This window comes from Drosophila willistoni, chromosome 3R (assembly GCF_018902025.1).
Source record: "Drosophila willistoni isolate 14030-0811.24 chromosome 3R, UCI_dwil_1.1, whole genome shotgun sequence".
NCBI classification, from domain to species: Eukaryota; Metazoa; Arthropoda; class Insecta; order Diptera; family Drosophilidae; genus Drosophila; species Drosophila willistoni.
The window spans coordinates 25,082,214-25,106,262 of NC_061086.1; the positions used below are offsets into that span (position 1 = coordinate 25,082,214).

At 39.0% G+C, this 24,049-nt stretch overlaps 4 protein-coding genes across 5 annotated transcripts; 2 read left to right on the plus strand and 2 right to left on the minus strand.

Moving 5' to 3' along the window:
• Positions 1-6,768: 6,768 nt before the first annotated feature.
• Positions 6,769-8,856, plus strand: LOC6648085 (8-oxo-dGDP phosphatase NUDT18). The gene is made up of 3 exons (XM_002069905.4): positions 6,769-7,470; positions 7,549-7,855; positions 7,924-8,856. Exons 2-3 carry the CDS (start codon positions 7,606-7,608, stop codon positions 8,712-8,714), a joined length of 1,041 nt encoding a protein of 346 aa, XP_002069941.1. The 5' UTR covers positions 6,769-7,470; positions 7,549-7,605; the 3' UTR covers positions 8,715-8,856.
• A 263-nt stretch (positions 8,857-9,119) lies between these two features.
• Positions 9,120-11,734, minus strand: LOC6648084 (tricarboxylate transport protein, mitochondrial). The gene is made up of 3 exons (XM_002069904.3): positions 11,530-11,734; positions 10,136-10,474; positions 9,120-10,078 (listed from the first exon to the last, which is right to left on the minus strand). The coding sequence occupies exons 2-3, from the start codon at positions 10,459-10,461 to the stop codon at positions 9,451-9,453; spliced, it is 954 nt and encodes a 317-aa protein (XP_002069940.1). The 5' UTR covers positions 10,462-10,474; positions 11,530-11,734; the 3' UTR covers positions 9,120-9,450.
• Positions 11,735-12,316: 582 nt separating this feature from the next.
• LOC6648082 (probable multidrug resistance-associated protein lethal(2)03659) lies at positions 12,317-24,046 on the plus strand. 2 transcript variants are annotated; one of them, XM_023178576.2, is made up of 7 exons: positions 12,317-12,411; positions 19,710-19,795; positions 19,858-20,017; positions 20,083-20,449; positions 20,525-22,140; positions 22,200-23,838; positions 23,904-24,046. In XM_023178576.2, the coding sequence occupies exons 1-7, from the start codon at positions 12,332-12,334 to the stop codon at positions 23,937-23,939; spliced, it is 3,984 nt and encodes a 1,327-aa protein (XP_023034344.1). In that variant the 5' UTR covers positions 12,317-12,331; the 3' UTR covers positions 23,940-24,046. The 2 variants fall into 2 exon arrangements, with proteins under 2 accessions (XP_023034344.1, XP_002069938.1); XM_002069902.4 differs by lacking the exon at positions 12,317-12,411 and adding an exon at positions 18,163-18,933.
• On the minus strand, positions 13,232-15,855 carry LOC6648083 (probable fatty acid-binding protein). Its single transcript, XM_002069903.4, has 3 exons — positions 15,698-15,855; positions 13,696-13,967; positions 13,232-13,620 (listed from the first exon to the last, which is right to left on the minus strand). The coding sequence occupies exons 1-3, from the start codon at positions 15,768-15,770 to the stop codon at positions 13,570-13,572; spliced, it is 396 nt and encodes a 131-aa protein (XP_002069939.1). The 5' UTR covers positions 15,771-15,855; the 3' UTR covers positions 13,232-13,569.
• Positions 24,047-24,049: the final 3 nt, after the last annotated feature.

A 24,049-nucleotide genomic window follows, 5' to 3' on the forward strand; every position in this document is an offset into this window, starting at 1 on the left:
AAACTTTTAACCCAACCCCCTCCCTATGAACATTTGGAACGGACCTTCTCCTTCCTCTCCTTTTTCTCCTGCTGCTGCTGCTTGCCCAATCCCCGTAGGGGCATTTACATACATGAGAGACTTGTGTGTCCATTCGGTTGAATGCTTTTTGTTTGGCTTCGACTTTTCGGGGGCAGTTTTCGGCTTGAACATTGAAGAGCATCTGATATGCATCAAATATAACTCAATTGCTGGTCTGTTGTTGGTTTGCTCCGTCGTGTCGTGTTAAAAGCCCCAAGAATAACCAGGAAATACTTTGAGTCATGGAAAACTTTGCTTTCTTTATGCTTACTTCTTCAGGCAATCTATGGGATACGGATTTTTTCCATCTATCCATCCGTTTGTCCCCCGGTACCTCAGTCCCCCCCACAAGCCGTCGCCCCTCTAACCATCAATCTGTCCGTTGTCTTGCCGTCGACATTTTCCTTTCATTTTTGCAAGTGGCTCAACTTGGCTTTTTATATTGCCATCCTGGTGTCCTGGTGTCAGACGTCCCCCCCCACCTCAAATCCCCTCCAACTCGACGTTTTTCCTTTTTATACAAACAAACATTTGCGTTCTCTGTATTTACATAAGCATAGATGTACATATACTTTTATATATATGTATACACGGCCATATAAATATGCATATATCTGTCTGTTCAGTCAGTCAGTTGTTGCTGCTGCTACTGCTACTGCTACTGGTCTCTCTTGAAGATATTTGGCTAAAGGCTTTTAGGACCAGGGCCTGCCAGTTAGTTGGCGCTTCCAGCAAAACATAAAAATGCCCTTAAAAGCAACAGAAACCAAGTAAAACGACAGACAAAAGGAAATGAAAGAAACAACACTAAAGAAGAGACTAAAAAAAAAAAACGAAAGGAAAAAAAAAACGTAAAGAAAAGAAAAGGAAACAAAAACGAAAACAAGCAAATATAAAACTTATACCAAAAAGGGATTGACGGATATAAATGGTGATATGACCTTAGGTCATTTGTATAAAATTAAGTTGAACATCATAAAAACCGCCTCAAACAAATGACAAACTTACCAAAATAGATAGATAGAGGGGAAAAAAACTAGAAATTGGGATGGCAACAAAATAAATGGTAAGCAAAACGAATCTCAACTACGCCTTCAAGTTATTTCTGGCCTAATCAAAAACTTCAAATCGATTTACAATAAAAACAAAAACATCAACTGGGTGGGGAGAAGGTGGCGAGGTTGGGGGAGACTAAAAAGAAAGGAAGCACTGGGAAACTAACATGTAATACTTACACACACTCGAATCCTGAAAAGCTTTTCATTTGAGTCGTCGGCGTTCATCTTTAATAAATTTTTATGCCGTATGCTAATAAAGATTTTCTGTCGCTGCTGTCGTGCCCCAAGCCATTTACTTTGCTAAAACCCAGGGAAGGATTACAGGCGGAAAAGGTGTAAACCTGACCAAGAAGTAAGCAACTGGCTTGACTAGAAGGATTTGAAATATTAAATTTCTCTCGTGACCTTTGGAATTCAAAAAGTTGGGAAAAATTATCTTTGGTTCCTCATAATATACAAATTGATTTTACCAAAAGCCCCGTAATAGTAGCTAGATCCATACCTGATTTTTGGCTTCTGGTTCTGGATCAGACTATGTGGTTCTGCCTGGGTTCCCTTCTCTTTTAATATCCAGCCACGTATGTCATGGCAGAGAACCATTAAACACAAAAAAATGCAAAAAAAAGGAAGCAAAGCCATCCAGTAAAAGCAAAAGGCAAAAGCAGTGAAAAGCTGGAAAAAACGTGAAGGAAAAAAAATTATGCCCCAGACGCCGCTGAATTTTAAATGAGCCTTTATGGGCTTCATTTCAGCGTGTAAATTATCTCATTTGTCAGCAATTGCGCTGGTGTATGTGTATCCCAATGTGTGTGTATAGTGTATGTGTGAGTTTGTGTGGCTCAAGTGGCCGCCTAGACCAGGCCTAGGAATAGACATAGTCCCTCACCCCCTGGCCTTCTGTAAGCCTCCCCGTTTTGTATATTCATATATGCGACATGTACTCATCCATTTGTAAAATGATTCAATGGCGTCTCCTGGCATTTAATGAGATAAGCCCGCTCTCGCGTTTTGTGCAAGATAAGATATAAGATTGTGGAATGCCTTGCCAAAGACAAGGCGATGACAGCTATGAGTAAGTGAGTTAGTAGTAAATCATCTCAATCCACATCTAAGTGGGTTGCTTGATTAGTTAATTTGAGTTTGAGTTTCAATTTCAACAAAATTAAGATAACAAATCGCTATAAAGTCTTGTTTCCGCCTCAATTGGATTTTGTAGAATAATTTGCCCTTCATTCCCTTCACTCAAAAAACAAAAAATATAAAAATTCTTGCACTTGCCGGAAAATCTTTGAGATTAAAATTACACTTGAGGAATCAAAATAAATCCCATAAGAGTTTCTTACACACATTCGCACGCATAATCCCAATGGAATTTTTCGAAAAGAATGAATGAATTTAACATTTAAGTCCTATTTCATTCATATAAATAGCATTTCTGGCAACCATACACAAATAATTATAGAATATTCAGCTGCCTGACATTGCCCATTTTCTTGCAAAATATTTACACTTATATTTCGAGGAAAAGCCGCTATCAAAATATCTATACAAGTGACGTTGACTGCTGCTTTAAACGTAATTTACTTAAGTGTAATCACTTAAGACTTTGCTCTACGGGGAAATTAAGAAGCTTTACAAGGAGTTTACAATCCAATCCCCATAAAAGCAAACCCACTAATAGGATTATTTGGTATTTAGCTGACAATGTTGACCTTAAAATGCAATTAATGATCACACTTTTCTACAGTGTTGGACGACAAGTGTCTTTGAAGCTCATTAGATTATCAAATATTGGGGGAAACGTAAAGCCTTGTCAAATTGGCTATAATGGGGAACTATTTTGGAAAAGGATTTAAGCAAGCTTCACCTCAGAGGACGAGAACTAAAACTCTCAAAATTAATGAATAAACCAATTCTAAGAGCACAATGATAAGTGTGAATTTAAATTGTTTCAAGAGAAACTCGAAAAATATGTTAAGTAAAAAGCACAAAAACACACATAAATTATTTTCATGAAATTGTTGGATAAAATAATAGACTTTTGATTCGTTTTCCAAGAAGTCATGTATTTTTTATAGACGAATATCCATATTTGGCTTGTTGTTGAGTTTTGTGAAGCATACTTTTTGGGATATTAACCCTTTGCTTATGGTGGCTGGTGGTTTCGTTACGTTTCGTTTGCTTGTTTTTCTTATTTTATTTTCTCGTGTGGTATCGATGATGTTGCAGATTTTCCATTTGATTTTTTTTATGCTATCTACGGATATGTATTACCGAGTTTTATGGGACAGCCTTCGCTTATATAAAAATCTGTTTTTTTTTTTATTATTTATTTATTTATTATTGTGTGTGCAAGTGTGTGTTCATAACAGGAGCAGGCAACAAAAAGCAAAACGAGAGCCAGAGCGAGAGACATGGCCAGCAAAAGGCGACCATACCCACTAGACCCACCTTTTGACAAGGGCATAATTAAAGCATAACAGCAACTACAACAATAAGGGAGGGGTTGGGGAGATTCACGGAAAGGGGAACCGCCCGAAAAATGGAAAAAAAAAAAACAAAAATGAACGAAGACCCAAACTCCAAGCCAATGGGTCGGAGCTGAGTGAGCGCACATAAAAGGGAAACCCAGTACATGGGGTGAAAACAGGTTGTTACTTCCTTGCAAACAAGGTTCCGTTACCGTTACCGTAACGTCGTCTATGTGTGTGTGTGCCGTGCCGTGTGTATATGTATGTATGTGTGTGTGTCTGTGTGAGCGAGCGCGGCATATAAAAGAAAAGCACGTTATTGCCAATTTAACTTACATTGTGCATGTGTCTTTAAACAAAGATTTATGTACCCACTTGCATGCATACTCATAGCTACCACCCAGAGTACCCAAACCCAAGACCAAAACCCAGCAAGGACCTCTTAGCTCCACCGAATACTTATTGTATATGTATGCATGTTATTTGTTTGTATGTGTGTGTGTGTGTGTGTGTGTTTCTTTTTTGGGGTCAGGTGTGCGCGTAATAACTTGCTATAGATGTGGACTGCGGCTGGGTTTGGGTGTAGATTGGGGTTTGGGTGGGTTCCCACTTAAATCAGCATAATGATATGCACTTATTGTTGTGGCAAATTTGTTGCGGAAATGCTGTGAAAACCGCAAAAGGATGGCTGCGGAGGCTTTCAGGACTAAGCCTTAACCAGAAAATTCCCACCTTAACCGCATGTCGATGTCGATTTCTTCATTTGCCTAATACGAGAGATGCCATCATTAATCTAAAATATGGCAAAGACACACGCACACGCACACCCGAGTTGTGCATGTAATTATGCTCACAGACACACACACACACACACACACACACACATACACGCACACATAAACAGTGAGGCATACATTTGCGTAAGCCTTGTTAATCGTGACAAAAGCTTATTGCGGGTTATTTGGACTACTTGTTTCGCATCCGGCGTCGACATTGCCTGCCGGCAAACGAAAATCAACACATACATATACATACATACAGACATACATATGTACATATAAAGACATAGCAGTTATATACCGAAACATATGTATATACAATTACCACCAATACACACACCCACAGACACACTCACACCCAGTCAAAATGTTTTGTGGGCTAACAGGAACGGATCCAGGAACAAGAACAAGCAAATTGAAAGGGTCAAAATAGTTCAACTGAAATTTTCCTTAAAGACAAATACAAATAAAATACAAAAGCAATTTCGATGTATTCCCTTTAGAAAATGATGAATTGATGTGAGAAGATTAGGCTTTCATTCCTCCTTTCCCCGCCCCTATTCACTCCCTCCACAACCCTCTTAATGATTGGCTAAATGATGACGCTGGGGTCAATGTAGATGACTTGCTATTCCCATGGTCAGAGAGAGAGAGAGAGCACAACTGTACTCCAATTTGCACAAATTGCAATTATGATGTCGAACCGGTCCTGGTCGCCTATGTCGCCTATGGTTAAGCGGTAAGGGAGCGGGGACGTGTGGGAGGGGGGAGCAGCAGCTACTGTCGGTTGAAAGAAGAGAGAAGCTCTCGCGTCACTTGCACACATAATAAACATTTTAAACATTATTCTCGTGTTTAGCAGCTCCTTGGTCTGATGTTGATGTTGTTTTCGTTGCCGTTGATGTTGTTGTTAATGTTTGTTATTGTTGTTGCTATAGCTATGTGTTCGTTTTCAGCAAAATTTACGGGTTTTAACGAATAATGGTTCATGTGGGAAATGAACGTTTTGTGTTGTGTTCTGTTCTGTTCTGTTCTGTTCTGTTCGTTCGTTCGCTTTTTGCTTGTCATCGCAGCATCTCAGCATCAGCAGGCAACGCATTCCAAAACATTCACCACTTTATCAGGCATTTTACTTTAGCCGTTATTACCAGAGATCCACTCACAGTACATTAACACACAGACACACGCACGCACACTACTCAGCCACACACACACCACTCACGCATGTGCGCATCTACGATGGCTGCGAGGTTGCGACTCTCTAAGGAAATTAAAAAACAACTAAAACAAATTAACAATGTAATGACAAAAGTCGGAAATGTGAAATGCGGTTACACACACACACACACACAAACACTCGAAACGAAAGTAACCAGTAACCCACCCAAGCACGAAATATACTCACAGCTTCTCCATTGAGCCTCTAACTAAATGGCAAAATCAAGAGAAAAACATTCCGAGAAAAGCAAAGAAAAAATTGAATTACCACCTAACCAGTCAAAGAGGAGGAGAAAAGAGTCTCGCTCTCGGGACGGTGTGTTGTCAGTGTTTCCATTACCCTCGAAATCTCCCGCGCCCAAGCAATAACCCACCACAAACACACACACACACACATTAAGTATACGCCATGGATTCTCGAAAGCAATTGGCACTTGCAACTGGCAATGCTTTTAATGATGATCGATTTGGGTAAACAATGAAATTTCCGCATTCAAATTTTATTGCCAGCAATCTCGCGAAAGACAAAGGAGGAGTCGACAGTAGCTCCCACATATACATATATATATATATATATATATATATATATACTTATATGTGTATATAGTCGTCATGCCTACTTTTATCTACTTAAATTGCATTCATCTCTTTAGGGGGACGCCTATTTGCTGTTTGTCTCCTAAATTTGGAATTTAAATAGATTGATTGCAATTGTCATTTCAATTTTCTGCTACATTTTCAGCAAATTTGACATTACACGAAAAATATGTTTAGTTTTAAATTTGAAATTTTTGTTTTTTGGCGCTTACGTAAAAGAAAGAAGAAAAAGTGTGACCAGCTTTTTCAATATGCTTTGCTTTTGAGACAAAACTAGTGAAGAAAGTTTGACAAAAATTATTTGCCAATGTAATTACCCTTTGTTCAGTTCCAATTAAAAAAAAAGTTAAAACTTAAGTCGTAGAAATTTTTCTAATATCCTTAATGGAAATCTCTTAAAGAACTTATTGCTGGTTCCTAGCGAACTACTAGTTCAAAATGCAGCAAGTAGTTCTTCGATGCCTGATCAGCTGATTATTATTTACAGGAGAGCCAGTATTGCCATTGGTTTTAGTAAAATGTAAACAATCAAATAACCACTTTGCGTTTGAAGAACTATTCAATTTTATTTTATATAGTTGTGACATTTAACATTTGGTTTTTGTTTTTGAAAACGAAAAACAAATTAATAAAATTGATGTGCTAACCAAATTTATGTGAAAAACCTTGACAACCATAAGTGGTTGATGATGATTCTATGTGGTGATTGAACCATAGAAAAAGAACAACCACACAGCAAATTAGAATTAAACAAGCAACAATTAAGAACTTGAGTTGTAGACACACACGATGACCACATAAGAGGAGCAACTGGCGTTCCGCCACTTGAGCGAAATTCCGATGCACTTTCACCAGCAACCTCCAGCTACAGACAGACATACATATATAGACTCGGCAGAATCGGATTCGGAGAGCAGCAAAAACATACACGAATCAAACGTAAACTGAAACTCGTTTGACATCTATTTCGATATCAATATAAAAGAAAAACACATATAGAGGCCAAAAACAACAACAACAACATCGGACTGCTGGTGGTTGTTAGCAGACTACTAAGCACCTGTGAGTGGAGTGGATTGCCTGCCTCCACTCAGTCTCTCAGTCACATCTTGCCCACTCTTGAGCTCACTTCAGTCGCGCCGTGTTAGAAGAACGTTTGGAATTTGCATAAAGCGGCCATATGCATAGATTAGGCTGCTGCTGCTGCTTGTGCTGAGCATGTTTAACGAATTGAGTCGATTTATTGCCAGGCCCAGACGACGACGCAACGGAATTTTTGTGTTAAACGTAAGTTTTGAGGTGTCTCATAATTATTTTTGTTTTTTTTGCCAACTCAACTTTCACACACACCAAAAACTTTACCAGGCTTGAAGCGATTATATCGAGAGAGAGAGATTTAGAACGAGACGACCAACCAACAGGATGTCGACCATAGAGGAGAAATTGCGTGGCATATTGGAAGGTAGAGATCTGGGCGACATAACCACTGAACTGTGTGATTTCTCGCTAACGGAGCAAAATGCCACGGCTGAGGCGCAGGGAGTGCAACCATCTTCGTCCCCGGATTTCTTGCCCATACTCGGCCAGACGGTAACCTATATTGTGGCCTGTGTTCTCATCAATGACCATGATGAGGTCTTAATGATTGAAGAGGCCAAACAAAGTTGTACAGGTGAGTAGTTGCCGTTCTCTCTCTCTCCTTCTCTTCCGATATCGTGTGTCAATTTATCTGTCTCTTAGGAAAATGGTATTTACCCGCTGGTCGCATGGAGCGGGGGGAATCAATCATTGAGGCTGCGGCTCGTGAAGTATTTGAAGAAACCGGACTTAATGCCGAACTAACAACATTGCTAGCAGTGGAATCAGCTGGCGGATCATGGTTTCGCTTCGTTTTGACTGGGAGAATTACAGGTGGTCGTCTCAAGACCCCCGCCGAAGCCGATGCCGAGTCGATACAAGCACGCTGGATGCGTGATCTAAAGGAGGTGACCTTGCGATCGAATGACATACTGAACATCATTGATATTGGGCGCTCATTTCATAAGCAAATCAGCCCAACTGTCACAGTGGGCACAACATTGTGGCATGGCAATATCCTGCCAACCCGCTATCCACACAAACGCAACTACATCCGTGTCCTGGCAGTGGCCCGTAAGCGGGCGACCAATTCAATGAATATTCTGATCAGTGAAAAGAATGCCCATCATTTTCCTACCGTGGAGCTGCATCCAAATCGCAGTCTTCACTCAACGTTACGTAAATTTATGATTGAGATTTTTGGTGCCGAATTGCCACAACATCGGCCACATGGCCTAATCGGTGTGGAGCATGCCGCCAGCAGCACATCGACTGAGGGGGCGAGCACTGATGGCATTTGTTTGAATCTGCTGGTAGCCTTTAGGCCGCCCCTTGAGGAAATCTCAATAATCGGCAAATGTATTTGGCAACAGCTGTCCGATTCCCTCGACAATACTCTGGGCAGAATTGCGTCCAGCAAGAATGGGTCTATTCCACTGAATGTAGTACGATAGGATCCAACTTAGTTTCTAGCATAGATCTATCCCAATGGTGCAAGCATTCTAAAATACTTACCCTATAAAATTTAGCTAAGTTATTGAAACAACGAGTCTACTCTACAGATAGTTAATAAAATACGTAATTTCCCAACGGAAATTTTCCGTTTCTGTTTTTTTATCACCCTATTTTTACTTGGATATAATTTAATAAGACTAGAAAAATGTTCGATGTGAACGAAGATTAAGAATTATATTCCGGACTGACGAGGTTATATGTACATATATTACCAATAATCGAAATTATCGATATTATTGAGTTGATCAACGTTTATTTAGAGCCTTATCTGAATGATAGAAAAACAGGCTTGATAAGATAATTAAACAGTTTAAATTAAAAATACAATACGTGTAATTTTTCGATTTTTTTGTACATCTATTTCGTTTTTATTTTATACACATTGAAATGCATTTATTTTTAGTTGGTTGTATGTACAATTCTTGGATATAGTTTCGATGTTTTAAATGCTTTACAAATATATATATGTATAAATATATATAGTTTCTGGCTCTACGCAATAACGTAACACTTAAAAATGCTCTCATGGAATATAGCAGGTCAAAATCTGTATGTCTATTAACTATTGTAACAGTCGACTAGGTCGGCTAGGATCTGAAACTGAGGTGAGGTGAGGGTGGGTTGGAGGATGTTTACTAACTAACTAAGTCCCTAAGCCTCATCTATACTCTCTCTCTATTTCCACACTTTGTTGAACAAATCCATAAATGAATCATAGATCATGAACGTGATGGCCACATCAAGACACACGCGTCCCAGACGCGGCACTGTGCCCTTGTAGAAGGCGCCAACACCCTCGTTACGCAGGATCTTTAGAGCACAATCCGCCGTATTTTTGTATTTGGCTGCCTCCAGACCCTGCATCCTGGTCTTGACCACATCCAAGGGTGTATTGCCGAAAACGGAAGCAGCTCCAGCCACAGCGCCGAAAGCGCCAACCAATAGCTTGGGCACTGGCTTATTGGGATCATCGCCCTTGTAGACATCCTTCAGAGACTCGAGAACAAAGAATCGGATGGCCTGATTGGAGCCCTGCTTCAATATGGTGGCGGTTAGACCCTTGTAGACTCCACTAATACCCTCCGATTTGACAATTTGCCCCACACCATGGGCGAATCCCTTGAATTTAGGATTGGCACTGCGCTGATCATTGATGAACTTGACCTTAATGGTCTCCATTGGAGTCACGGCCAAGATTGCCTCACAGACGCCGGCACCCAGACCGCAGAGCAGTTTGCCCGAAGTGCTTAATTGACCCTTCGAATCCACTGCATGTCCTTTCAAATATTCGAAAGCACCAAATCTAAAATGAATATTAATGAATTGATGGACAGGTTTTCGCTCTGAATCAAATTCTCACCTTGCTGCCGACTTGGGAATACTGCCGTAGAGCAGAACACTGAGACCACGATACAGACCAAAGAAGCCACGTTGCTGCACTGTCTTCTTTACACAATCGGCAATGCCATTGTATCGCTTATTGGCGCCCTTCTCGTCCAGCTGTAATTGTGTCTTCACGTACTCAGTGGGATATGTGATGCAGATTTCAATTCCACCCGTAATACCACCAGCCACAATGCCCTTAAGACCCTTACCACCACCGCTCGGAGCTGCAGCCCCTGTACTGGTCATCCATGGTCGGCATTTGTAGGGGCTAACGAATGCGGCAAGACTCTGGCGATCCATGTTTTTTATTTGACTGCAAAGGAAAGTTAAAATATCGTTTAAGTTAAAAGTTATTGTCCTTGTCTATTAACAGACACCTATACACAAATTAAAATCAATCTCCTTCTGTTCTGTTCTGTAAAGGAATTCGAATTTGGAGCAATTCCTTTTTCCCTTATATGAGAAGGTTCCATAGTTCAAAAGATTTCCAGCTATATTTTCGAGAGATTGATGTCTAATTTTAGATAAGAGTTTGGTGGAGATGGATTATGGAAAACCCAAAAATAGTTTTCAATTGTGTGGGTGGAAGACACAAAATAAATTCTAAAATGCATTTTCTACTTCAAATTACCGTGGTCTATTATGCAATTCTTTTTTGGTTTTGATCTAACAAGATCAATCGTAGTATACCTATTTATGTTTGTCCATTTAACATACATATATTTCTAATCAAATGAATTTACAATTGTTATTTTTACTGATGTATTTTATCGCAAAAAATTTTAACTTGAATTCAAAGTTCAAAATAAACTAAAGTAGAAAATGTCGCCAGGGACAGAGAAATCAAACACAAATACCTAAATCTATGTGTTTCTATGAATGTATTTGTTTGTTCTTCTAGTAGACAAATTTGAAAACTTTTCAAGTGATTACTTAAGATCTGATGATAGTGATTTCGATTTCGTATGGTACGTGCAGAGAGAGAGAGAGAGAGAGTGAGAGAAAGAGGGTGAAGAGGGAGGCACAACTATTAAGTAGACTTCCCTTTATGTTTTTGCTCTTTGCACTTGACAATTATATTGTTTAAAACTGATTATATAATTTTTGCATGACCATAAATAAGTAAGGGAAAAATTATGTATGTATAAGACATATAATTATTGATAATTCAGTGTTTGTTTGCTATTTTATTAAGTTCACAAACACATTTGGATAAAAACATAAACAAAGTTTTCTGATAAGTTTTCACTGTAAGTCACAAACACACACACACACACACAAACACACATTTTACACTCATTTTTTAAACTAGGTCTATTAAACTGCCATAAATCTTGTACTTAATGATCTTGGATTGTGTCTACTCACTTCGCGTCTATGTTTGATAATTTGTGTCTGCTAAGCAAATAATTTTTCTTAGCTGATTAATGGAACTACTGTTTTAATTGTTCTTTTTTTTTATATATAGAAAGCCGGACAGCAAACAGAGCAATGATCGTGGCCAGGGCAGCGGCTCAACCTCAACTGTTTTGACGCGTCAAGAAATTCCAATTTCCAATCGCAGAGAAAAAAAAAAAATATTCAAATTGTAAACAACTGGGGGAAACGATCGACCAGTTAGTCAGTCGGTGGAATCTAGTAATATGGTCGTGCTCCAGCTCGGCAAGTCATAGCGAGAGAGAGAGAGAGGTCCCAAAGAGCGAACATATAACGACTATGGCGTGATATGATGAGAAAGAGATGGGAGGCGAAGAAAACAGACCCCACGATCTCAAATTCTGAAAAAACTCGTTTGCCGAAGCTTTTTTTCGACTGGAAAAGCTTTGTATTAACTTGGTTGGTTATACAATTCAGTTTTGAAATGCGCCGCAAAGTGGGCTTCACTTTTTCTCTTTATTACACAATTTTGAAATTGAACACACCCACCCACCCACTCTGTGGCTCAGCGTAGCAACGTTTTCGCCAACCTCTCCTGATAATTATCAGGCCACTCAAATCGATATAAATGTTATCATTTATGATACACAACGTTTAACCATTTACCCAAATAGTTCAGTCAACAGACAAAACAAAGACCTCCGAATTGGACTCTGGCCTGGCACTCACGGACAGTGTCGCCGGTGTAAACAGCGAATGTTAACTAAAATTTCGTTAACCATCGTTCTGCCTAATGCACGATGAAGATATTCTTCATGCGCATGCTCTAATTCCAGCTCCCAAACCGCACTCCCACACTTGCCCCAGGTCTACGTATGTATATATGTATGTATATAGTATATCCAGATACATAGAGTCACGTAAAATACAAGTGGACAACATGTTGTACACATAAGCTCCAGCGAAAGTAACATGCCATCGTCAATTAGTGGGGCACACCGCAAAATGCAGTTGAAGAACCTACCGGATGCATGTAGGAGGGATGGGCCATCATAAAATGCCATGATTGGGTCTCTTTGCAATGAATTTTATATATGTGTACTACATAATCTGTATAAGAGGAAAATGTGTATATAATATAACAAGTGGCATTCATTTTGCGGTTTCAAGAATATATGTATTCTATTTTTAGTCTCCACAAACACTTGTTTGACGATTGTTTGAATATTGGTTAGAGTTACTTGTTTAATAATAACTATAGTATCCATTAGATGAAATTTTATAGCCAGTTTTCTATATGTTCTGACCTGATTGTGTTTCTCTCAAGTGGTTAGCCAATAAACTATCGCATTTTTGACACTGTCACTTAGTTATTCGCCTTTAAGAGTGCATTTAATTGTAAAACTTTTTGGAAATTAGGTATGATTAGGTTAATCTAAAAATTTTGTTTTATTAATCCCTTTTAGCAGTCATTGAAAGACACATTATTATCTAGCTTACAATTTTATTGATCTTGAGACAACAAAAATGTTGGCAAATATGAGACAAAACTTCTGGCCATAAAAATCGTCTCTTTTCTACTAATTAATTGAACTTTAAACCGCTTAAAGGGCCTAATGATGCGGCTGACCGAATTTGTTACGCTTCATAGACAATTTTAAATAGCGATTTCAAGAACAAAACAAAAAACACATAATTAAAGCACATCATATTTCATTTATTCAAATGCATTTTTTGGAAATTTCAATATATATCATTATTTTTTTTTTTTTTTCTTTTCTTTCGTACACAATAATTCTGTGTATGCACATAATTGTCTTTTTCGTATTTAATATAAATTAACATTAGAGTTAAGAGTGTGTGTGTGTGCAGTTTCTGTTGTTAATCAATAACAATAGATAGATATATGTATGTAGGAAAACTGGGTTAGTTTCTGTTGTTAATGCAAAAATAGTGTTGTATGATTTATACATAGATTAGCTCAGTCATGGGAAACGGACGTTTGGGGCAGTAGAGTTTAAGGAAATGGTCTTAAACAGCCTTGTAGACACGAACGCTCTTCACACTGCCAATGGTTAGAGTCTGCAAAAAAAAAAGGAAAAGAATGTATGTACATATAATAAAGATCGTTCGGGGTCGGATTGCGATTGGACTTACGGTGGTCAACTCAGAGTCGGTGAACTCGCGCACAATGGTTGTTGGCTTATCGCCCTTCTGCTCTTGCACCAACTTGTTGCCATCCAAAGTGATAACGCTCTTCACTTGACGACCATCCAGAGTCTCCTCATCGAACTCCTCGCCCAGCTTGAAGCTGATGGCCGAGGTCTTGAAGGTGGATGTGGTGGTCAGAGTGTAGGTATCACCCTCAAGAGTCACCTCCACGGTGGGGCTGATGCTGTTGCCCATTTTGCGCAGGACCAGGCCAACGCCTAAAGAAAAGAACATAAAGTTCCAAGTGGAAACATATTTAATTGAATTAGCCTGCCCAAAGTTGAAGAGCTCAACAATGCAAATCATATTTTATTTAATTAAAAATAATAAAGCTAAATTATGAAGTTCCCTTTCAATCGCAAAGAGAGAGAGGCCACCAATGGATGCAGGCGAACGGAGACGTCAAAAGTCGAGCTCAAGGTTAACGATGCCGGCAAACAACAATGCGGGTAGCAGCAGCATCCGAACTTATCAATTGGTCGGTCAGTTGCTATATGTATATACATATATAAATATATATATAGCAAACCTTATCGCAGTGCAATTTGCTGGTCGCTCCCTATTCTCAACATCGTCCATGAAAACAGACAAATCAATTATGTTCAATTATGTACGAGACGTTTGAGCGGACAACCTTTCTTTTTGGACAAGTGTTTGTGTTTCAATAGCTTCGCCCCACTATCTTCTTTCACATTTTATGGGAACCCAAACAACTGACTCTTCATGAGAACGTATGACAATTAAATTTTGAAAGCCTTGAATAGATTAGCCCTACCAACACACCACACGCCCTCACACACACACACAGTCATACTCATCAATTCATGCAATTTGAAACTGTTGCCAAACCGATAAGGCGACAAAGTGCAAAATTCAATAATCACAGACTAAGTTTATCATTATACATAGGTACATGAGAGTGTGTGCGTGTGTAGGTATATAAGGGGGCCAATCAAGAGTATAAAATTCTGAGATAGGACAGGGTTGGAGGAGGGTATGTACATATGTACGTATATCAATAGATTCAATATTCGTTTTCAATAGAAATTGTAACTTTACTTGTGGAAAATTGATACAATCGATCGATGCGAATTGAAACCGCAGAAAAATAGAAATATTCTCTTCATTTCTTTGTTCGTTGCAGCCGCCACATCCCACGATTCCGCGCCGTCATCTAAAATTACAATAATATCACGTCGTCTAGACATACGGCCGTCCTCAAGGGCAAAGATCGGAATCGGTACAGCAACTATATACGTTTGTACCTAGTATAGAGCTATCTTTTTTTTTATTTATTTTTTTTCGGTAGCGGGTGGTGCAAAGTTCAGAACTTTCACCAAGCTATAGCAGAAAATGTGACGAGCACCTGTCTCGGCAAAAGCTTAATCATTATGAAATTTAAAATTTACTCATTTTTTTTTACGAAAAATTTTCTAAGAAATCGCCAAACAACTTTCAGTGCGGTCTGAACAAAGTACACACTTCAGTTTAATTAGGTTTTAAGTTTTATTACCCTTCTTGATGTTTCGTGATAAGCGGTCGTGTTTTTTTCATGCGCTTATTGCACAAAAAGAAAAAAGAATTAACCGATTTTCTTTTTGGGATATTTTTGATGGAAAACAGAAGCTGCAGTTATTGCACGTTTTTATTTTGCATTTTCTCTTATATTGATTTTTATCATCCCATTGCTCTCTCCCTACTCTCGTCTCTCTCTCTGTCTCTTTATGTTTCTCTCTACTCTAACTCACAAAAAGCTGCAAAAAAAAATGCCGGCCGGCTGTTTTTTTGGTGGCGTGTTTTTCTCTTATTCTTTTTCCTGCTTCCACTGATGCACAGAGTACAGTTACATTCATGTATGTACATACATATGTATGTATGTATGATTGTACACATGAACAACGGTAATAATATTATTTCTTTTTGGATAACCAACAATTATCTAACTTACCCAATTCCTTCATGTAATCATCAAAGTTCTCGGACTTCTCCAGCTTGTATTTCTTGCCGACGAATGATGCCATTTCTTTTTTTTTTTTTGGGTTTGTTTAATTTAACTGGAATGAAAGGCGGCAGCCAACTGGTCTTGTCAACACTTTGAAAGCAACTGAAAAACTCCGGCAATCGGTGGTCGCTTTTTATAGGCTTGCCAGCTCAACGCACACATGCTCGAAAATTCAAATACTCTGTAAAACTAGAGCAAAGGTTGGACTAAATGGAAGGTCAACTTACCGTTATCGTTGTAAAGATTGAATCATAATAACGCCTCAGGAAACAATACATACGTATGTAACTGTCATTACTTTTATGATATTTTAATTTTATTTGAAATAAATTAATAAAATAACAATAGGAAGAAATGCCAAAATAAAAGTGAAATTATAAAATTTCTCATATGTTGAAGTATTAAATTAGGGTATTAAACACTTCGACTCGAAGGCGGAAAACTCACAAAAAGCTTGTCAGCTAAAGGAAAGTCAAAGCTTTTTTTCAAAATAGGTGTTTATTGTCGAATATTAAATCTATCGCTGTGTGTGTTCCCATATGGCATAACTATAAAACATACTGACGTGGGTAATGTTTATTGTGAGTCAGTGTAAGTCCAAGTCCAGCCCCTTGCACCTTGGCATGATGATAATGATGATCATGATCAATTACTAACGAGGAGGCAATTAATTGATTCAAAGGGACCGTCTGAATAAATTATGCGAAATCTATACATACATATGTTGGGATTGTCAGCTAAAGTATCTTATAAACGAAAACTAAACAAACCATCTAAAAGTAATATCAATTATAGGTCACTGGCATAATATGTATGTGTCGCCTCGCTGAAATGGCTAAAAATGTATATCCCAAGTACCATACATATGGATATCTGTATATCTCTATATATATTAATGCCGACATATTATAATCTAATCGAGCATTTCCTTCCATCCACCAGACCCAATGCAATATCTCAGGCTCGATTTGTATACCCTGTCCAGACTTTATATTGTCGCACCTACATACTCAAAAAGATTTCGTTGCTTTCTTGTTATCTTATTAATTCAATTAATGGCTATTGCAATCGTCACTTATCTTAAATAATAAAGATTAAGGCATGACCATCACGCAATGCTATCGAATTAATGCAATATTTGGTTACAAATCTGATGAAATTTGTCTAAAGGTAACAATATGGGAAATCAATTGTTTCTAAGGAAAACCATAAGCAGTATTGAGTTCACTTTTTTATATTTCATGGCAATGGGCATACATATGTACATACATACACATTAATATAAACATTTTTTTTTTCTTTGTATTCCTAGAATATCACGAATCGTATTTAAATGGTCGCCGCCCTTACTTCTCAGAGTCAAATGAACTTCTTATATTATATTTATTTTTTTACCCTTTTCTATGAAAAAAGAGGTGATTACTAATCTTAGGTCTTAATTCGCATACTTAATATTTGTAAGACTTTGATAAATCATACTTTGGCCCTTGATCAACTAACATTGTGCGGGGTATGAATTTAAAAATTTCTTTGCCCACTGTGACTAACTTTGATTGAATTTATTTGTACAGCCTTAAAGTATGCAGCAAAAAAATTAAGCATACAAATGTTAAAGCCAATTTGTTGTGCTTCAAAAAAATCATTTAAGACCAGTAATCCAGAACGACACATAGGTACATACGTACGTATACATATGTATGTAGCTGTTTAGCTTAGTGATATCTGATATTGTTAATTAGCTATTCAATTTCTGGCACTATAACCCAGAGTAACCCATTTCGGTGTACAATAATAAAATGTTACATGGTTTTGAAATACATTTCCAACTTCTTTTGTATTTGTAAATTTGAAATATTCACCAGTAAAATAAATAAGAGAAGAAGAGATAAAACTTTTTAAAGCTTTTTTAAAAAATCTATTACATTACTTTTGTTTTATTGTTAGCTCTCTTTCTCTCTATCTCTCTTCCACTCTCTCTCTCTCTCTCTCTCTCTCTTAACTTATCTTTTTGATAATATGGATATATGTAATTATAATCCCATTTCTGTTAGGGTTTCTGACTGATTATGAGAAGGTGTATCAAAACCTGGCTATCAATGTTATCAGTAGACAAAATGAGAGCAGCTGATACGGTGAGAGCATGTTAACTGTTAAGAAAAAGGGAGAGTAATATCGACCAAGAGTGAGATTCACTTGAGATTCACTTAAGATTCTTAACCTGACACAACAAGGCGAACGATTACGATTGCCGACGATGCGGCATAAAGGGGTAAATGAGTTCCCGAATAAGAAACCAGCAATTGTTTCGGATTTTTATTTGAAACAAAAGGAAAAAACAAACAATCTCGATTGCCGCTGTCGTCGTTGTTGTCTATATCATGGGCAGGCAACAAGCTCATAATGTTAGAACGAGTTCCGCAGCCGGAGCGTGAACATCGCTAAAGTTATATATACATATACGCATACAATCGATCGAGCAGTCGATCCAAAAGCTCTACTATCACATCACCCCTGCCACCTATCCCCCGCACCAGTGGGGTCGACATGAAAAAAACGTTGCCGCATAAAAAAGTGTGATGAAATTCGGCTGCTGGTCCAAAACACAATCTTCCAGTGGTCTATTTTGAAAAAGAATCATCATCCAGCAGCTCCAAAAATGTGGACACGGACGTTACGTTTCATTTTCTAATTCTAAGATAGTCATTCGATTTGTGATGGGCGTGGAATGTGTGGAAAAATTATGCCCACTCCCCAAAAAGTGAAATCGTTCATATGTACATAGATATTTCCAATAGAAGTGTTTTACCCATGTTAATGTCACATTAATTAATTAAATAAAAAGCGCGTGTCTGTGTTGGTTTCGGGATGTTAATTGAAGAGAATAAAAATCTATACACACTTACACACAAATGTATCTAAATAAATAGACAAACTGACACAGCAAATTTATAAAACAAAACTGAAATCTCAATCTCATGTAATGTGGCGTTTACAAAACGCAAAAACGAAAAAAAGCCGTTGTGTAGCTTATCAATTTCTAGCTTAATTATTATACAACAAAACAAACAAACAACAATAACAACAATAAAATTATAATAAAACAAAATGCAGTCCATGAAAGCCGATGAACTGCCGGAGAATCCGCGCGAGCACTCCAATCCGTTGTCATCGTTAATGTTCTGGTGAGTTGTAGAACTTGACGCCCCGAATGGAGACAGGCACAGCGAGAGAGAGAGAGAGAATAATAGAGTGAGATGGAGCCATACTGAGATACATGATTATTTGATTCAATGGTTCATTTAATTTACATATATAAACCTTCTATATAGTCAGACGTGTGGAAAACTTTTCGATGCATATAATATACACTCCCATATATATAAAAATGTTCATCCATACATACATTTTATTTGTGTATGAAAAGAAATTTATCTAAAGATACATTTTGTTAAAGTTATTCAATTGGCTGCCAATTGGCGGCGACACTTTAACCAACAAGGGCCTACAATGTCACTGATCTGGTCATAAAGCAAAGTTGTTTGATTTTCTTTTAAAACTTAATTTTTATATGAGTAAATTTTGTTTAGCTCCGAAACGAAACCATGATGAATCATAATTTGTTATTATGTATATATCCTAATGACTAACAATAAGTGCGAGATTGTTAATACCAATTGTTAACTTTTTGACAGATTGTTGAAGCTAGCTAGTTAGAAGTAACACTAGTTAGTACAGAGTATTTTAAAGCCATTTTGATTTATTTAATTCATTTCTCATGGCAACTGATAACAAACAAAGAAAAACAACTGGTTTTTTTTTTTAGATATGACTTGTGTCTTTAATTAATGAAAATCTAATTACGTTTGTGTTATTATTCTTTTGTTTTTTTTTTTTTTGTTGCTACCATAAAAAATGGTAACATTATCTCTATCTGAATACGTGGGTGTTATCACAAAAGTTTCGCAATGCCGGTTCTTTTTAAGGGCCGTAAAAAGACTCTGGAACAAACGGATCTCTATAAAGCTTTGCGTGAGCACAAGTCAGGTAAGAGATAAGAAAGAAAACCAAAAGGATGTGAAGAAATTATAATCGGCATCGTTCCTTAGATACTCTTGGAGATCGCCTATGTGCGGCTTGGGAGGAAGAGGTTGCTTCTACTGCGCGGCGGAATCAAAAACCCCGATTGAGAAGTGTAATGACAAAGGTCTTTGGTTGGCATCTAATCGTCACTGGTATTCTACTAGCAGCTCAGGAGTTTCTCACAAAGTATATATACATAGGACATTTGTACATCTTTAGACAGGATATATTTATGACAATCTTATTTACAGAGTCACCCAACCGATTTGTTTATTTGGCATTATGTCTTATTTTGCTGGCACAGATCCAGATATTACCAAGGCTCAACTTTATGCAGCTGGCCTAATAGCTGGCTCTGTTTTCACCGTAGTTTTCGGTCATCCCTATATGCTGGGTCTACTTCATCTTGGAATGAAAATGCGAATTGCCTTGAGCAGTTTGATCTACCGTAAGGCCTTACGCCTCAACCGATCCGCCCTGGGAGAGACGACAGTGGGGCAGGTGGTGAATCTGCTATCAAATGATGTAGGACGTTTCGATACGGTTTTGATCAATATCCATTACCTCTGGTTAGCTCCATTGGAACTCGTATTGGTAACATATTTAATGTACATCGAAGTAAGGCATATGAGCATCCATCCACCCTGTGATTGCATTTTGTAATTCTCATATATGTATATATATTAATTCTAGATTGGCGTTTCATCGCTCTTCGGCGTGGCAGTGATGCTGCTGTTTTTACCCTTTCAATCATATCTCGGAAAGAAAACAAGCGTGTTAAGACTGCGCACTGCTTTGCGAACGGACGAACGTGTTCGCATGATGAACGAGATTATTTCAGGCATTCAGGTAATAAAAATGTATGCCTGGGAGAAGCCATTTGGCAAGCTAATAGAAATGACTCGCATTAAGGAAATGTCGTGTATTAAACAAGTCAACTATATCAGAGGAATTCTTATATCATTTGCCATGTTCCTGTCACGCATTTTTATATCGACCAGTCTGATAGCATATGTTCTGCTGGGCAACATCCTGAACGCCGAGAAGGCGTTCTTCGTAACCGCCTACTACAATATTTTGAGGCGATCGGTTACCATGTTCTTTCCCCAGGGTATTTCACAGTTTGCAGAGCTTTTGGTGTCGATAAAGCGTCTGGAGACGTTTATGCATCGTGAAGAGACTCAAGTGTTAGACAAGTCAAAGAAGAAAGAAATTTTATTTACCGATGAAAAGGAGCGAGGCTACCTCATAGCCAATAACAATAGAAAAGAGGCTCATCAAGATAATGGCATTTCTGAGACGCTGATCGATTTTAATAACTTCAATGCCAAATGGGAGACCAAAGCTGCCGAGAATACTTTGCAGGATATCAATCTTCAATTGGGCCGCCGACAGTTAGTTGCCGTCATTGGCCCCGTGGGTGCCGGAAAATCTAGTCTCATTCAAGCTCTTCTTGGCGAGTTGTCTCCGAGTAGCGGCAGTGTTAAAGTTAATGGAACCTACTCCTACGCATCGCAGGAACCATGGCTTTTCACCGGCTCTGTGCGTCAGAATATTCTCTTTGGCCTCGACATGGATAAGCATCGCTATCGCACAGTGGTGAAGAAATGTGCTTTGGAAAGGGACTTTGAACTGCTGCCCCATGGCGACAAGACCATTGTAGGCGAGCGGGGAGCCTCCCTCTCTGGCGGTCAGAAGGCTCGTATCAGTTTGGCACGTGCTGTCTATCGCAGAGCGAACATTTATCTATTGGATGATCCGCTCAGTGCCGTCGACACGCACGTTGGTCGCCATCTCTTCGATCAATGCATGCGAGGTTATTTGAGAAGTGAACTAGTTGTCCTTGTCACACATCAGCTGCAGTTCTTGGAGCATGCCGATCTAATTGTCATCATGGACAAGGGAAAAATAAGTGCCATGGGCACGTATGCGACAATGAAACGCAGTGGATTGGACTTTGCCCAACTGCTAACAGACAAGAACGAGGAGACTTTGGATGGCGACGACGAAGCCGGCGGTGATATATGGGATCGCTTAAGCCAGTCATCGCGTAGCAGACGCGGCAGTAAAGTGAGCCACCCGAGCACCCGCAACAATAGTTTTACTTCGTTAAGCTCCTTAGCAGAGTCGTATGTCCAGGATGCTCCAATGCCAATGCAGGAGGCCCGCGTCGAAGGCAAGATAGGTGTGGGTCTGTATAAGGAATATCTAACGGCAGGAAGTGGCTGGCTTATGGTAGTATTTATGGTCTTCCTTTGCTTGGGAACTCAAATCGTAGGCTCTACAGCTGATGTATTTCTCGCTTATTGGTAAGACAATAACATCATTAATGGCTAAAACGTTTTTACGAGTTTTTTCGTTTTCGCAGGGTTAACAAAAACCAGAATGCTGCCGATGCTGATGCTGATCAGATAGACATTTATATCTTTGCTGCTCTTAACGTGGCCGTTGTAGTCTTTACCTTAGTCCGCACCATGCTTTTTTATAAGATGGCAATGCGCAGCTCAACCCAGTTGCACAATGCCATGTTTCGAGGCATCACGAGGGCTGCCATGTATTTTTTTAATACAAATCCTTCGGGTCGCATATTGAATCGTTTCTCCAAGGACTTGGGGCAGATAGATGAAATTCTTCCTAGTGTTATGCTGGATGTTGTGCAAATATTTCTTACCTTGGCCGGCATTATTATTGTGATATGTATTACCAATCCCTATTATCTCATACTAACGTTGGCCCTAGGCATAGTTTTCTACTACATCAGGGAATTCTATTTGAGTACATCGCGGGACGTTAAGCGACTTGAAGCCGTAGCCAGATCTCCCATATATTCCCATTTAGGGGCGACTCTTACGGGCCTGCCCACGATTAGGGCTCTAGGAGCTCAAAATGCTTTAATTGCTGAATTTGATAATCTCCAGGATCTGCATAGTTCGGGATATTACACCTTTTTGTCCACCAATCGTGCTTTCGGCTATTATTTGGACTGTTTCTGCACCTTGTACATTGTGGTTATAATCGTTAATTACTTTATCAATCCGCCGAGCAACTCGGGTGAAGTTGGTCTGGCAATAACCCAGGCTATGGGTATGACTGGCATGGTTCAATGGGGAATGCGCCAGTCGGCCGAACTAGAGAACACTATGACGGCTGTGGAGCGCGTGGTGGAGTACGATGAGATTGAACCGGAAGGCGAATATGAGTCCCAGCCGAACAAGAAGCCACCTACCACTTGGCCCGAAGAGGGACAAATCATAGCAGATGACTTGAGCCTGCGATACTTCCCCGATCCTCAGTCGAAATATGTTCTAAAGTCGCTTAATTTTGAGATTAAGCCCAAGGAGAAAGTGGGTATTGTTGGACGAACTGGAGCTGGCAAATCGTCGCTTATTAATGCCCTTTTCCGGCTTTCATATAACGACGGAACAATAACTATCGATAGCCGGAATACCAGTGAAATCGGTTTGCGGCATCTTCGCAGCAAGATTTCCATTATACCACAAGAACCAGTCCTTTTCTCCGGCACCATGCGCTACAATTTGGATCCGTTTGAAGAGTACAGTGATGCCAAGCTCTGGGATACACTGGAAGAGGTTAAACTGAAGCCCATCATTAGTGATCTGCCCAGTGGATTGCAGAGCAAAATCTCTGAAGGTGGAACCAATTTCAGTGTCGGTCAGCGTCAACTGGTCTGTTTGGCCAGGGCTATTTTACGCGAAAATCGAATATTGGTAATGGACGAGGCAACGGCCAATGTTGACCCGCAAACTGATTCCCTCATACAGGCTACCATTCGTAGTAAGTTCAGGGAGTGCACAGTCCTGACCATTGCGCACCGACTGCACACAATTATGGACTCGGACAAGGTGCTGGTAATGGATGCCGGCCAACTGGTCGAGTTTGGTTCACCCTATGAACTTTTGACGGAATGTGAAACAAAAATCTTCCACGGAATGGTATCCGAAACAGGCCAATCTACATTTGATAGTCTTTTAAAGGTCGCAGAGAAGGTGAGTAGAAGAAACAGTCACCCTAAAGTTAATGTTTCGACAACGATCTTTTCTGATTCTTGCAGGTCTACAAGGAAGCAGAAAAGAGTAAAACTGCCTAGGAGATTCCGCTGTTTGCCCTAAATAGTTAATAAGTTATCTCAGATTAATTTTGTTTTGCTACTTAAGAGTATTATGTATACCCCAAAAAAATAAAAACAAAAATCTTTTT